Source organism: Choloepus didactylus, chromosome 14 (assembly GCF_015220235.1).
Source record: "Choloepus didactylus isolate mChoDid1 chromosome 14, mChoDid1.pri, whole genome shotgun sequence".
In the NCBI taxonomy this organism is placed as follows: Eukaryota; Metazoa; Chordata; class Mammalia; order Pilosa; family Megalonychidae; genus Choloepus; species Choloepus didactylus.
The window spans coordinates 28,478,479-28,493,055 of NC_051320.1; the positions used below are offsets into that span (position 1 = coordinate 28,478,479).

The 14,577-nt window shown below is 36.2% G+C and overlaps 1 protein-coding gene across 2 annotated transcripts in view; it reads right to left on the reverse strand.

The window, feature by feature from the left end:
• TRPA1 (transient receptor potential cation channel subfamily A member 1) overlaps positions 1-14,577 on the reverse strand; it is a 58,708-nt gene that overhangs the window by 19,112 nt on the left and 25,019 nt on the right. For both annotated transcript variants that reach the window (XM_037803420.1, XM_037803421.1), the window contains exons 11-20: positions 13,640-13,809; positions 13,388-13,552; positions 11,716-11,830; positions 10,600-10,766; positions 9,101-9,194; positions 6,097-6,156; positions 5,481-5,579; positions 2,247-2,317; positions 1,528-1,690; positions 931-1,020 (exon numbers count right to left, since the gene is read on the reverse strand). In XM_037803420.1, coding sequence (XP_037659348.1) covers positions 931-1,020; positions 1,528-1,690; positions 2,247-2,317; positions 5,481-5,579; positions 6,097-6,156; positions 9,101-9,194; positions 10,600-10,766; positions 11,716-11,830; positions 13,388-13,552; positions 13,640-13,809 — 1,194 coding nt within the window. The remainder of the gene's footprint in view (positions 1-930; positions 1,021-1,527; positions 1,691-2,246; positions 2,318-5,480; positions 5,580-6,096; positions 6,157-9,100; positions 9,195-10,599; positions 10,767-11,715; positions 11,831-13,387; positions 13,553-13,639; positions 13,810-14,577) is intronic.

Sequence of the window (14,577 nt, forward strand, 5' to 3'; positions counted from 1 at the left end):
TAATTCTTGTTTTAAGAAAATAATAATAGTGTCAGGAGGGTTTAAATATTATACCCTTGAATAGAACAATACAGCCTAACTCTTATAATTTGACAATTTACTGAAAGCATAGACATGAAAGCACTTGAAATGTATATTAAACAAATGCACATTGTTGTTATCATCAAAATTTTTTAATGCAAACATCCATGTGCTTATATAACAAAGAACATTTCACAGAAAAATAAGGTGTTTTAAGAAGGTAAAGGTCATAAAAAACAATATTCACAAAAAAACACACAAAACAAGAGAAAGGAGAGTTTAAAGAACAACATTGGGAATTAGAGGATTCATGGCCCTTATCAACCAAAGCAAGAACTCTGAATAATTTATATAGTTCTTAGTCTGATAAAATTTCAAAAATTCAGAGCAGTATAAAGAAAAAATATACTATATAAGTTCCCAAATTTTCTTATAATTTGATATTTTATCCAATGAGGAAAAGCATTCCTATTAGGAAATAAATTCAAGGAAGGAGAAATGGAGTCTGGAGCCAAGTAAATCCTTTATAAACATTTACATTTGAAATTATCAAATTCAAAATATAACTATTATGTTAGTAAAATATGAAGTAAGAGAAAACATGAAAAAAATCATTCATAATGAACATTTGTAGCCAGACAGACCCAATAATAGACCAATCAAAATATCACATCTCTGCTGCAGATATCAAATAGGCACCACCAAGTGCAGTAACCTTACCTAAAATAATGTGATTTTTTTATATTCTGAAAATACTATGCTTGGTTGCTTGGTATTTCCAGTCCACAGATTAGTCAAACTGTATGATTTTATCCAGATATAATATTATTTCAAAAAACAGTTTAGAAATTAATTTGTTCTGTATATTAAAATATTTGCAGCTTTAGAGATACAAAATATATTGAGTACCTGTTGAAGAATTTGGGCCACTTCTTTGCAATATCCAAATATACTTGATAAAAAAACTAAAATCATACAAACTGTTATAGGATATGAAATCTGAAACAAAAAAAAAAATGGGTAAGACAAGTAGTTACTAGGGCTGTAAAACAAGACAGCACTTTAACTTCATAATTTCCACTATTAAACATTTATTTTCTGATTCATTTCTTTCTACGATTTAAACACAAAATTGCTGTGATGCCAAAATAGAGATGAAAATGTTCATTTCAAAATGCCCTTATTAAGAGATATTCAAAATTGCCAATTTTATTCGAAAGGAATATGAATCTTTAGACCTATTTTAAAATTACACACTTCAGCATTCAAGCTAGCAGCTCATATATGTCAATTCCTTTTCAATTAGTTTACAAACTCATTTAGTGATCTATATAATTATATTCTCTTTCATTTCATAAAGGATTTTAGGAGAAATTTGGTACATTACACAACTCATAGGCTTCTAATAATAATCAAAGTTCTGATATTTTAGATTTCTTATGCATTCAGTATTCCTAATAAAGAATACATTTCTGAAAATCCTTCATTTAAAAAAATTGAAAATACCTTGGTGTCTAACATTTCTGAATGATTACTAGTTTCATTGATGATTCCAGTTGCGTTGAAAGACATTCCTGGCTTTATATGGACAACAAGGAAGGTCATAGGCAAGAGACCAAGACAGTAAATTCCTAGGTTCAGAAGATGGGCTCTAAACCCGTAGGCCAGCCTGCAAAGAAGATAAGCAAACCACAATGGCATTTCAACCAAAAATATTAAGATACTTGTGGAAAAAGTGGTTATAATCTCTTTCAGAAATCTATTTGGTAGATTCACCAAACTTTAGAACCAAGAAGATCTTCTAATTCAACTCTTTCATTTTCAGAAAAGGAATCTTAACATCAGAACAAATTGTGACTTGCTGAGTCTCTCACTAATTAATAGAAGAGTCAAGAAGTTGGCCCACATGTTCTGGCTCTAAGCCAAATGCCCTTCCCTAGAATTTCCCTCCCACTTCATTGTCTGCCAATTGGTAGGGTTTGGGAACACTTCCTCATGTATTCTACAACGATTTACTGCCAAAATATTTCACTTAATACCAAAGATAAACAATACCAGCATTTTCAACACTAAAAATTTGCCCTTAATACTTCTTTTTCAAAGTATAAAACATTAAAATAACAAAATCTAAAGCATTAAGATGCCATTAAAACATAATTATTTAGAAGAATTTTAATAGATTTAATAGAAACATCATTATAAAAGAAAATACTACTTATATCCACCATTTCATAAGTAAATATTCTTTACAAACAGGATGGTTGAGAAGCTCCGTGCGGTTATGTTGTACCATTGTCTGAAAAATAAGGAAAGAGCAATAAAAGTACAATCATATTATTATACTGAGTATAAACTAAGCTTGTTGTTTTCTGGTTTTATAACTTTATTTTGATATTAAAAAAGTGACATACTTATTTTAGAAAATTTGAAAAATTGAAAATTATATATCAAGAATATTTTTTAAAACACTAGGTAGAGATAACCACTTTATATAGGTGCAATTATTTGAGTCAGTTTGTCTCTTTTGATCTCTGACTAGTTAAGATATCATAAGCTCTTTAATCTTATACAAGGTTAGAGTTTTTTATCAAGCACATTTTTTAATGCTGCCTAATATTGCATTGTATGGATATAGCAGTTTATTTAGGTCTTCCTCTATTGATAGACCCTTAAGTTGCTTCATATTTTACAACTAAAAATGATGCATCTCTGATGGTCTGCTTAGCCCTTGGGGAGGTTTTTTAATCTAAGTAATATCTTTCATTTCTGGAAAATTCTCAGCCATTATCTCTTTAATTCCACCCCCCCCCAATCCTTCTTTCTCGAATAACTTTCAGATAATAGTTGAATTTCTACTTTTAGTCTCTGTATATTAAATTTGATTTGTATGTACTTTCCAAAATTATTCTACCAAACAAATTCTAGGTTTTTGGATTGAACATCTATCTACATTTGGAAACATCTTCTTCTGTTCAGACCGTGGTCAGCATCACTCTAGATCAATATTTCTCAGTCCCTAGTATGCATAAAATCTCCTGGGATGCTTATTTAAAATTAGATTCCCATGATCCCACCCAATATTCTGAGTCACCAGGTCTAAGATGCCTCAGGAATCCTGTTAACATTCTCCCAGTAATTCTGATACAAGGTGGCCAGATACCCAGTTTAAGAAATACTATTGTCACACCAGCAACTCAATAAGTTTTATTTCATTGTTTTCCTTCTCCTTTTATTTTCACTCCAACTATTTGAACAGCAAATTGGCATATGTATATATAAGCTCTGGGGGAATTAAAGAGCCCTATGGGAAATATTCATTAGCTATTGGGGTCTATGAGAGCCCCCATAAAGCTACATAATATCTAACTATCCTTAGAGGGGAAAACTGGCAATACTTACCTATTGTTTTTAAGGCTTTATCTAAAGTGCTATGTAAACTGAGAAAAAACTTTTTTTCATTTAAAATTAAGTTTATGTGTTTTTTCAAACTAAAGTGAAAGATATGGAAAAACTTGTTTGTGAGAATAATTCACTTAGTTAAAATGTGACTAATGTTCAAAAGCATTCTACTAAAGACAAACACAGATAATTGCTTTCCACTATGTTCCCATAAATAACAAGGATAACAAGCCTATTATATTTCTGGAATCCTGTAAATCTGCCTTTAAAATCAATGACAAATGGGACAAATCTACCACTTTAAACTTATAATGTGTTTGTAGCTGAGTCAATGAACTTTTTAAGGTTGACCCTTACTCTGCATGCGTATTAATGAAACAGCCTCTCACCAGCTCTGTTTGTCTTTATCTCAGTATCCAATTTCTTCAGTCCTCCTCTTTGGTCCCTCCAGACTTGCAGATTTCTGTGCACAATGATCCCACACACCAGACTGATTGTCTCTCCTGAAGAACCCCATTCAGCTCAGTTACACTAAGCTGATGTGTGCTCTGTTATTAAGCACTCTACAATTATGTGCTGATATGATGCCCCCTGAGTACAGTGTTTTTATTCAGTGAGCCTGCTTCATATAAATTGTACTTTGCCTATCATTATATAGAGTCTATTTCTTTTTAGAAGCTACAAAGATTTCATTTCCTCCTATTCTCATTCATTGTGCTCATGGAAACAATGAACACTTTTCTCTTTCTGGAAGGAATCTTGCCTACTCTTTAAATTACATTTCTTAAAAAACATACACACGCAAAAATTATCCTAAGTAAAACTTCTAAATCACTTGACTGTGGATTCTCAACAATAATAACCAAAAAATATATCCCAGCAGAGCTAAAATGCTTAGCATAAAGCAGTGTGAGGGTCAGTTGCAAACTGCCAGCCTTGTGGGCATAAAATCCACACAATCCTGCATCCTTTGGACTCCAAGCGCTCACTAAGCCTTCTGGATTTCACTTGAGGTGACAGGTGGCACCAAGGTCTGTACCAAGGGCTTCCATGGCAAGAAATGAATTCATTTAAGGTGAATTAAAATTCTTCATTGATCTAGACCAGTGTCGTCCAGGGGAACTTCCTGCCATGATGGAAATGTCCTGTATCTGTGCTGTCCAGTGAGCGCCACTAGCCAATAACCCACAAGGGCTATTAAGCTCTTGAAATGTGGCTAATGAGACCGAGGAGCTAAATTTTTAACTTTTTTTAGTTCAATTAATTGTAATTTAGCCACATATGATTAGTGGCAACCTTATCAGGCAGAAGAGATCCTTAATTTACAAGTCTAACCCTCATATGTGTTAGGTTTTGCAAACACAGAATTTTCATTTGTTGCCAATATTTACAAAAGCCTGGGCTCACCTTTGCACAGGGCAACAATCTGTTAAAATGGAGTGGCCACTATCTTTTTAGACCAGGGGCCCATGTTACTTATCTGTTTCCTCTTTCCTCTGTAGTTATTTGAGCACGAGAACCCTGGTCCAGAAGGAAATGAATCATCTGTAAGGCTTTCATTGCCTCATGGGCTAGAAATCTAAGAGCACACTTTAGAAAGAGGGCTGGTTTAGAGCCAGTCTCTTGGGAAGTTCTGGTCCACGATGCATGTTCAGGGCCTGCTTCATATTGAGTTCACTTATCCAGAATCATCTGTAAGGTCAGAGTTTACCTAGGAGCCCCATGGCTGGCTGAACTTGGAAGCTATGGCTATAAAATCTCACCCCCTGCATTTTCCTAGCTTCAAGGTTGGGGGCAGGTCTAACATGATGATCAGGAGCAAAAGGATCAAGATCATAGGACTTTAAGGGGATCAAATTACAGACCTTGTAAAAAATGATTACTTTCTTCACTAAAATAAAAAGTTGGGCCATGTGGCAGACATAGACACAGACACAGAATGATAAAACTAGAATTCTCTCTCTAGATTCCATCCATTTCCATCAAACCATCGGACAATGTTACCAAAATATTATAGAATTCACATAGAACTACCGGAATAGTGAAAATGCTAGACTTACATTGAGTATTGTAAGAGGCGCATAGGTAACATCCTGTGGACATGTTTCTCTTTTGGTGAATTCTAATGGACATTGAAGATATCTGAAGTTATACTCAATCTGTACAAGACATGAATTTTTTAAAAATTACAGTTAGTATAGGATAGTAATTCTTGATAAATCCAATACACAGCTGATAATTTTGCTTAAAATTAAGTGATTCAAATAGTTGAGTCATTTTATCATGATAAAAGTAAATTATTTTTTTATATTGGTTTCAAAAATAAATATTCCGAGATGCTGTTATTTGACTGATATACAACTCATCTCCATGGAAAAAAGATGAATTACCAAAGATCATTTAGATTTTTTAGAACTTCATTCTTCAGACAAAACCATCTAAGAAAATAGAAAGACTAAAAATAACCTTGAAAATGCTATTAGAAACAATTAAGATACTGGGGGAAAACTGAGAATCCAGGTAAAAAGTTCTCTCCTAAGTAGATAATATAATAATAAGACAAATGAAATCAATAATTATTGCTTTTGAGATTGTGAAACTAATAACATTATTTTTAATATTCTTCAAAGAATTATTATAAAACAAACTTCAAGTTATTATGCAAAACAAACTTACATGGTAGTCGTGGCATGATTTGTCTTCTGTGGAGCATGACATGCAGAAATCTAAAAGAACCTTTGAGAGAAAAAAGTCAGTTAAGCTATTGGGACAGTTGGCTGGATATGAGATAGGATTTTATCCAACTTCTAAAATAAAACATAAGATGCCCCTCTTCCTGTGCTTCTTTCACCTTAAGGATAAATTATGATCCATGTAATTCAGGGATAAAGTTTAAAACACAAAGCATTACAACCACCTCTACAGGCTTCAGAAATAGCAAGTGATTCAGAAAAACAGCACGCACTTCAGAACAAAATCTTAGCTACTGAAAATTTGGGTAAGGGATATTCCATTATTTTTGCCTAAGAGTTGATATATTTCTGGGCTCCAAGAACATATATTGATTATTAAGGATTCCTTTGCTCAACATCTTATAGTGACAACTGATTGACCTGAGACCTTTCCACCTAGCACTGGGTCTTTCTATAGTGTAGCTCCATCTTCCATACTGCTCAGGACTAGATACTGTGTTTGCTTCTCCGTCTCACTTGCTGAGCAACACTGATCAAGCACATGTCCAGAGGGGAGTAGACAAGATACTGGTGGACAGATGCTGCAAGGATAAATAACTGGAGGTCCTCCAGATGCTTAACTCAGGAAGGGAACTCTTACGGAGTCATGAGATCCATTCCTAGGGTGAATGGGTCTCTGGGAAGATATTTTTGTGGTATCCCTGTCTACATAAACCATTTGGGTCACCTAAATCTGTGCATTAGCACCATTCTGGTGGTGTTAACTCATTCCTGAGAAATAAATACCACACAGGCCAGGCAGCTCTCCAGGGACCAGAACTGAAGGTCCCAAAGCTCCTGGGCCATCAGTTCTCCATCCCTCTTCCCCCGCAGGATGCAGGGGTAGAGCTAGAGTGTTGGGAGAGACTTGATGGGGAGAAGTGGGAACAGCACCTCATTGGGAGGACACTGCTGCCCTGGCTGGTCCCAGGCACCAAAGAGACTAAGAAAAATTCAAGGAAGGCTCTGTTGGTGACTGGGCCGACTGTACAGTGGGTGGGTCATCATAGACAGCACTGCAAATCCTGAAGGTCCATCATGACAAATAAAGACTAGACTAGTCAGCAGTGCTTTGCAAGGTGGAACAAGAAAAGCAGGTCTGGTTACCACAGTTTGAAAACTCTGTAATAATCAACATAGGCAAAATAAATGATGGGTATAGGGAAAATAAAGGAGGTTTTGCAAAAATAACTGAATGGCCTCCTTTCAGAAATGTTGTATAAGTAATTCAAATATGTGATGTGAACCTCAACTACCCCTAAATGGAAAAACTTTTAAGTGCCCCTAATTCATTGAAAAATTCTTCACAATATTACAATAATACAAATCATTAAAGAAAACTAACCAGAAAATACATAATATAAAAAAGAAAAGAAAAATCAATCCATAATCCTAAAACTGAGATAATTCTTATTAACATTTTGTTATAATTTCAAGTCTTTTCTATGTTTTATTTATGTGAATATTTCTAATTTTTTTACTATTATAAATAATGTTGCAGGGAATATCACTGTATATAAATCTATGTATCTCTGATACAGATTCCTACGACTGCAATTACCAAGTAAAAGAGTCTGAAATCATTTCCAACCCTGAATATATAGTCACCCTTTGATGGGATTTATGCATTTAACGAGCTAATCTGCTTGCTACCTGTGTACTGGACTCCCAACTTCCATTAAACGTCATAAAGAAAAATATACACATAAAGTCCTTAGCACCTAGTAAGTGCTTATTGGATAAATACAAACAATAACTGCTACTAGTGGTAGTAATAACCATATAAGCACTATCAAAATAGCAGAAGGTATACATGCCAACCACTATTCTGACCACTTTATATATTTTACCTCTAATTTTTGTAATCCCTTTGTAAGATCAGTATCAGCATCACTGTTTTAGAGATAAAGAAGATAGAAAATGAAGCTCAGAGAGGTGAAATGCCTTGCCTCAGGCAGCACAGAAGACAGCAGGCTCCGGATGAAGTTCCAGGACTGCCAAACTCCAAATCCAGAGCCCTTTCCACAGAGTTATTATGTCTCACTGCCTCCCCCAGAATTTGAATACATATCTTCCCACGAATGCCTAGTCATCACCCTTTTCTCCACCATGCTATGTCCATCACAATCCTCAAAGCTCAACTTTCCCCAGGGGGTCTTTGATCTGCACCCTGTTTGCACTCATGTGCTCAACAGTGTGCATGTTCCCTTTGTAGGCACGTGCTGGGTGTCCACGGATCTCAGTCTAATGCCCAAAGGCCAGGCAGGGAATGGGAGGGAAAGTTCTATGAGATATAAAGCTCTTTCCCCATTGTTCTTAAAACCTGGGCTCTTTTTGGGCTGGCGTTTATCATCAGTTTTGATAGAGACATATATAAAGAAATACCCCTCTACAATAAGGAAATCAGTTGCAAAAGAGTCACAGTTACATGGTGGCTCATCCCAGGCATTAGAGCTGATTCAGTGGGAGAGGCTTGCCCATCCACAGGAGGCAGCTGCTGCCCAGCCCAGCAGCCCTGGCCCTGTGGGAAGGTAGGCCCAGGCACAAGAGCTGCTGATTTCTACAGGAAGCCAGATATCTGGTTCCTTCAGGGAAGTATCCTGGTTTTGTATGTTAGCAACTAATGCAATTTGAAAACAGCAACTACAAAACTGCCTAACAAAACACATCTGAAGGCTTGATTCAACCAGCAACCACCAGGTTGTAAGCTTTGCTCTAGACTCGGATCATCTGCATAAAAATCTTTCCCCTTATTTCCCTATAAGATTTTTTAAACCAAATAGTTCCTCACTAAATACTTTTTGGTTAACTTCCATTATAACCTATGGAAGGCTAGAAATTTTATTTAAAGATGGAAATTACTATTTATCTTATGATTGCAACTAAATCCTTACATTATATAATATGCCAGGCATATACCTGGAAGGTGTTTAGTTCGGAGAACTTACTTTCATGCATTCAGGGAGGTATTCAACCATTTCCATAAGTGGACACTTATTGCTTTGAGAATAATGATTAAAGACCTTAAAACAATCTTCCCATCTGTAAAATAAAATAAATGAACACAGTCTTAATCATTCTGTTCTGCACACTGACAAACATACCACATGAAACTCAAGATTATCTCTTCAGGAGAAACCTGAATTTCAGTTTTAAAATTACTGGTTCCAAGCAAGAGCAATTCATCAATGGGACCTTTGCTCCTTAAGGGAAATTAGGAAGGAGGGCAAATTCTGAGATGACTGCTACAAACACTGTTCTTTTTCCCTAAATGCCTTCCAAAGAAGGAAGACATGTATCTCCTTTTCCTCCTGAAGTCATGAAATGGTATACTCTTCCAGAGCTGATCACGGTGGGTAGAGATATCCACAATCACACCCATGTATCAGTAGCATAGCACAGGGTGCCTAATCCTCAATATTTAATCATTGTACAGATCATGCCTTTAGTTAAATGAAAAAATAACATGTGTCCTTACAATACTAAACACGAGCTCCTCCCAGAAAATTGCCGTGTTTGCCCCTTCCCGTCGTCCCTATCCAGCTAGCCAGGATAAGAAGGTGCCTGCAAAATCAGAGGGGGGTTAAATCTGCAACAGGAAGCAAACAGGAGCCTGTTTATCTCCAGGATCCTGTATATGTGATAGGAGACTGGCTCTAAAACAGACACATTTTCCATTTACCCTATCAGTAAGAGCTATCTGAAATATCATATTATCAACAGAAAATTTCTGGTTGCACACTTGCACGGACTGGTGTTTCAAAGTAATGATCGGGAGGGTCTTCTTGTGTCTGCCCACACTCAAAACCACAGACTGGCTCTGCCTTGAATATGAGGTTGTTCAGCTTTGCAACTATATTAGGTGATGCTGGGCCCTTGGGCATACATATCTGTGATAATATAAAAAAAAGATTTCATGTATGAGAAGTAGAACAAACTACCCTCCGATTCCACCATTGAAGATCCTTAGGGTGTGGTTGAAAACCCACAACCACAAATGATCATGTGTTAAGGGAAACGCCATTAGATGGCCCTGGTGACAACATGGATTAACCATAGAAAATATTTCACCAACATCCAGTTTTGGGGTTTCTGTTGGCAGGGGAGTGTCAGGCAAGTTCTGGAACAGCAGGGCAGAGTTGACCGAACAATGCCATCATGCCAGACTCTACACGGACAAGAACCCTTTGAGCATCACAACAGTGCTAGCGAGGCAGCTTTATGGTCCCAGGTTTTGGAAATGGAAACTGAAGGACAGAGAGGTTAAGCAATTTGACTGTTGTCCTTCAAAACGTTAATTAAAAGATGTAAGTAAACAAGTGACACTTTAAAACTGCTTATACATGGCTGAAAATGATTCCTTTTCTCTTTCTTGTTTCCTCACAGGTTGTGAATCATCCATCAGGCGAGAGTACACTAAATGACAGTGGACGGTAAGAAAGTGCACCTTTTGCTCCGGATGGTCGTCAGAACCACCTCCTTCCTCTTATTGTGAATTGCAACATGCAAAAAGGAGGCCAGCTGCTTGTTTAGGAGTATGTCAGCATCGTAGCTCAGAAGGAGGGCGACGGCTTTGGCATGGCCTTCCCTTGCAGCAAAGTGAAGTGCTGTGTTCTTTGGAGAAAATGGGAAACAAAAATGCAGTGAAACAAAAATGCAGTGACAACGGCTAATCAGCGTTTGGCTCTTTTATTGCCTTGTTTCATTGTTGAACTGCTTAAAGGAAATTATTTACAAACCTATTTAATACCAAAATACATAAAAATTAAAAACCGGTGTTCATAATCAAGGTTCAAAATGATGCACGCATGTTTTAAAACGTGATGGTGGGGAGCTGTCTGTCTGTGGAGGAGGGGGAAGTGTGGTGTGTGTGTGTGTGTGTGTGTGAATGCCAAAATACCAAGTGTTTGGTTTTGCTTTTCTTTTGCAGTGGCATGATTCTGCAAGGACAAAGGACAAGCTTTCAGGGTGGGGATGCTGAGAGAACACAGGAGATTTATCATCCAGTTGAGCGATGGTTTCTAGATTTTAAGTTTCACAGGCAAGCAAAATTTAAAAAAAATTGGAGATTGTTTAGTCTCGCAAAATAAGAACATTTTAAAAAAAAAGCAACTATAATCTTCTACCTCCATCATTTCATGAAAGGAAGCGTATTTCAACAGTCTCACTCTCTTAAAAAAGAGGAAGGACATACCAGCAGAAAAAGGACATATCCTTTTAATCAAATATATTTAGTTTTATGTAAAACTCACCCTACCCTCTTTATTATTCTCAGTTCACCAGGGAGTGGTGTAAACCTCCTTGTCGGTCCCCACAGGCCTGTGGACAGGAGTCCCCAACATGCACCCATCCTTTGGTGTTCTCCTGGCTCCCTTCCCCTTTTACTCATTTCCCTCTCTAGGGTCTGGGGGTTAAGAACCCAACAGAAGCTTAGAAATGGGGCAAGGAAGGGAAGATGCCTACAAGCAAGGAAGGGACAATGCTAAGAGGAAGGCTTTCTTGCAAGTTTGAACGTTCCTTTGTCACTGAGATTTTAGGGCGATATGAGAAACACACTACATACCCCTTCTTCATCTAGCTTATCTGTGCACTTCAAGTTGGTATCAAGAATGACCTTCATTGTCTGCGTGTATCCGCCCATGGAGGCATGATGCAAAGCAGTCCAGCCATTGTAGTCACTGTTAAAGAGTTAAGAAAAGATGGGTGCATACAGTTTACAGATGAAATGTGGGAAGGTGTCCCCCATGGCTCATTCATGTGGGAGGTGGGTCTGATGACAACAAAAAAAATATGTGTAATTGAAATCTAGCAATGAAATATTTATTACTCATCTATAATAACTGAAATAATTTCAAGACCATTGTCTAAAATGATCTACCTGTAATGTGATTCACACATGTTTTTAATTTAGTGGATTCAAATATAAAGGTATATAACACACTACCCAACTCTTGAGGACGAGGGAAACTAGAATTAGCATTTTGGTGCCATATGTATTTTTTCAAAGCTGTAATGTACTTACAAACTCCACTTTAAATCTTGTTTTATTCTTTCACTTAACATTGTACCCAGATTTTTTCCATAATGCTATTTTTCCATAATGGCTAATAGTTATTGCTAATAATAATGATAATAATAATTTATAGCATAAAGCATTTAGTTTAGAGTCACATATCCTAAGAGTTCGGGTCTGAAGAGATCTTTCATCTTGTACTCTCAAATATGCTTACTCAATCCCTTTGGAAAATGTTTGTCCTTTCTCACCGAAATTCCGAGGTAAATACAATGAGGCCTGTCTTATTGGTAATATTTTCCGAATTAGGCATAGAATGAATGAGTGAGATCTTGACACAATTTAATGTCAGTGCTATTGAGCAGTTATTTTAGGGAACAAGAGACATCTTGCTGTTTCAATTATGATGTAATTAAGCAAAGCATCTTTAGCTGGTGCCCTCTGGGGCCCATCTGCTGGTCTGCTGTGTCGTGTTCCCTTAACTGGGCAAAGCTGCCATTGCTCAGATGCACCATCACTTTAATGGCCTTGGTTCTCTGAGAGAGAAATGTGGTTTTGAGCATCAGCCTGGTGAGTGCTTCACTACAACTTGGTAAATTGAGAAGATTCATCATACCTCTATACATTTTTTCCAGTTTTTTTAAGAGGTCATTTAAATATACCACTTTTTAAAATGACACGTTTTAACTTGGTTTCGCTCCTTCCATTAGACTTCCTTTTAAGTATAACAAAGTTCAACAATTTTTAGTGTCTTGTTTACATCTTAAAGGAGCTTTTTATGTCTATCATTCACCAGATGGACCAAAAAGTAGGGTTTTGAACTTGTATGTTTTTATGTGTATGTGTTCTTATGTTTATGCTTATAGATGTACAAAAGATAGATTTTAATCTGTATAAAAAGATAACAGTATGAAGTGAAAAATGGAGACCTGTATTTCAAAAGTCTACAAACTACTCTGCGTGAACTCACTTATTCCGTGACTTTGAACAATGTCTTCAACTCTACAAACCTTGATATCTTCATTCATCAGTTGGGAATAATAGGACAGCTTTTTCAATATATGAGGATTCACATGTGTTGTCAGGATTAAATAAGATAGATAAAAGTCCCAAATGAGCTGTAATGTTGAGTATCACAATTAAAAATAATATAGAAAAACAGCCTGAAAATGGGTAACTAATCAAAAAGAATACATAAATATCCCAAATCCTATATTCTCACCTGAGAAATAATGCACCTTTTTTCAGGAGAAGTTGAACTACTTTATCATGTCCATTTTTTGCTGCCAGGTGGAGAGGGGTCATTCCATGAAGGTCACCTTCATTCAGAAGCCTCGTGTCCGTTATGCTTTGTAGGAGCCTCTGGCAGGTATTGATGCGCCCATAACTTGAAAAAGAGTTTGGTTTCATATTTTCAAAGCAAACATTAAACAGAAATCAGACATGCTCATATATTGCATAGACTGACCGTTACCTGGCTGCAAAATGCAGGGGTGATTTCTTGTCTTTGCTTTTGGAATGAATGGACACATTAAAGTGAAGCAGGTTATTTACAGAGACAGGCACCCCCTGTCTACATGCATAATGTAGAGGAGTGCACCCATCATTGTCTTCATCCATTACCAGCTCTTTAATATGTTGCATCTACAGGACAAAATGAATATTTTACATACAACTATGTTAATGTAGGGTTTTTCAAATTATACTGTAGGATAGCATTTTCCAACAAAGTCAGTATGTGTTCTTTGAGGGGGGAAAATGCAAATAACTGAGGGGGTGCTAGAGTAAAGGATGGACAATGTTGCATACTCTGTCTCCCTAATAAAGGACATTACCATATTAACATATTAAAGACTCTCAGAATTCCTGCAAGTAGGAAATGTACTTAACATTTTTTAACCCAGCATTTTCCAAACGCATTTGACCCTGGACCCCCTTTTGTCCTTCTCTTTTCCCCAAATAACCGTTATAAGAGCTTAACACTAATGTGTTTTGTTAGGTGAAAGAGACAGGATGTAAAAATTATGTTACTTTTTCTTTTTTATGTTTATTAAATTGAAAAGGTATGAGAAAATGAGTAGCTTAATCAAAAGAAAAATTGTTGATTTTTATATAAAATATCTGAATGCATATATATTCTTGATTCTTTATTGGAGACAATGGCAACATTAAAATCTATTTACTAAAAAAATGATGCATTCTACATATATCTAATAACAATCAAAAAGTATCAACTGATGAATCTAAATATGGAGATGATGCTTTCAATCTGGCAAGAAGTCAACTGTATTGAATAGTTTTTCTTAGTAGATGATGGAGTATTACTAATTCATTCACATATTTGGCTAACATTATTTCACTGATATGCAACTCATAATGCTTAAACAGTGAAGTAAACCTGACTGAGTAAGC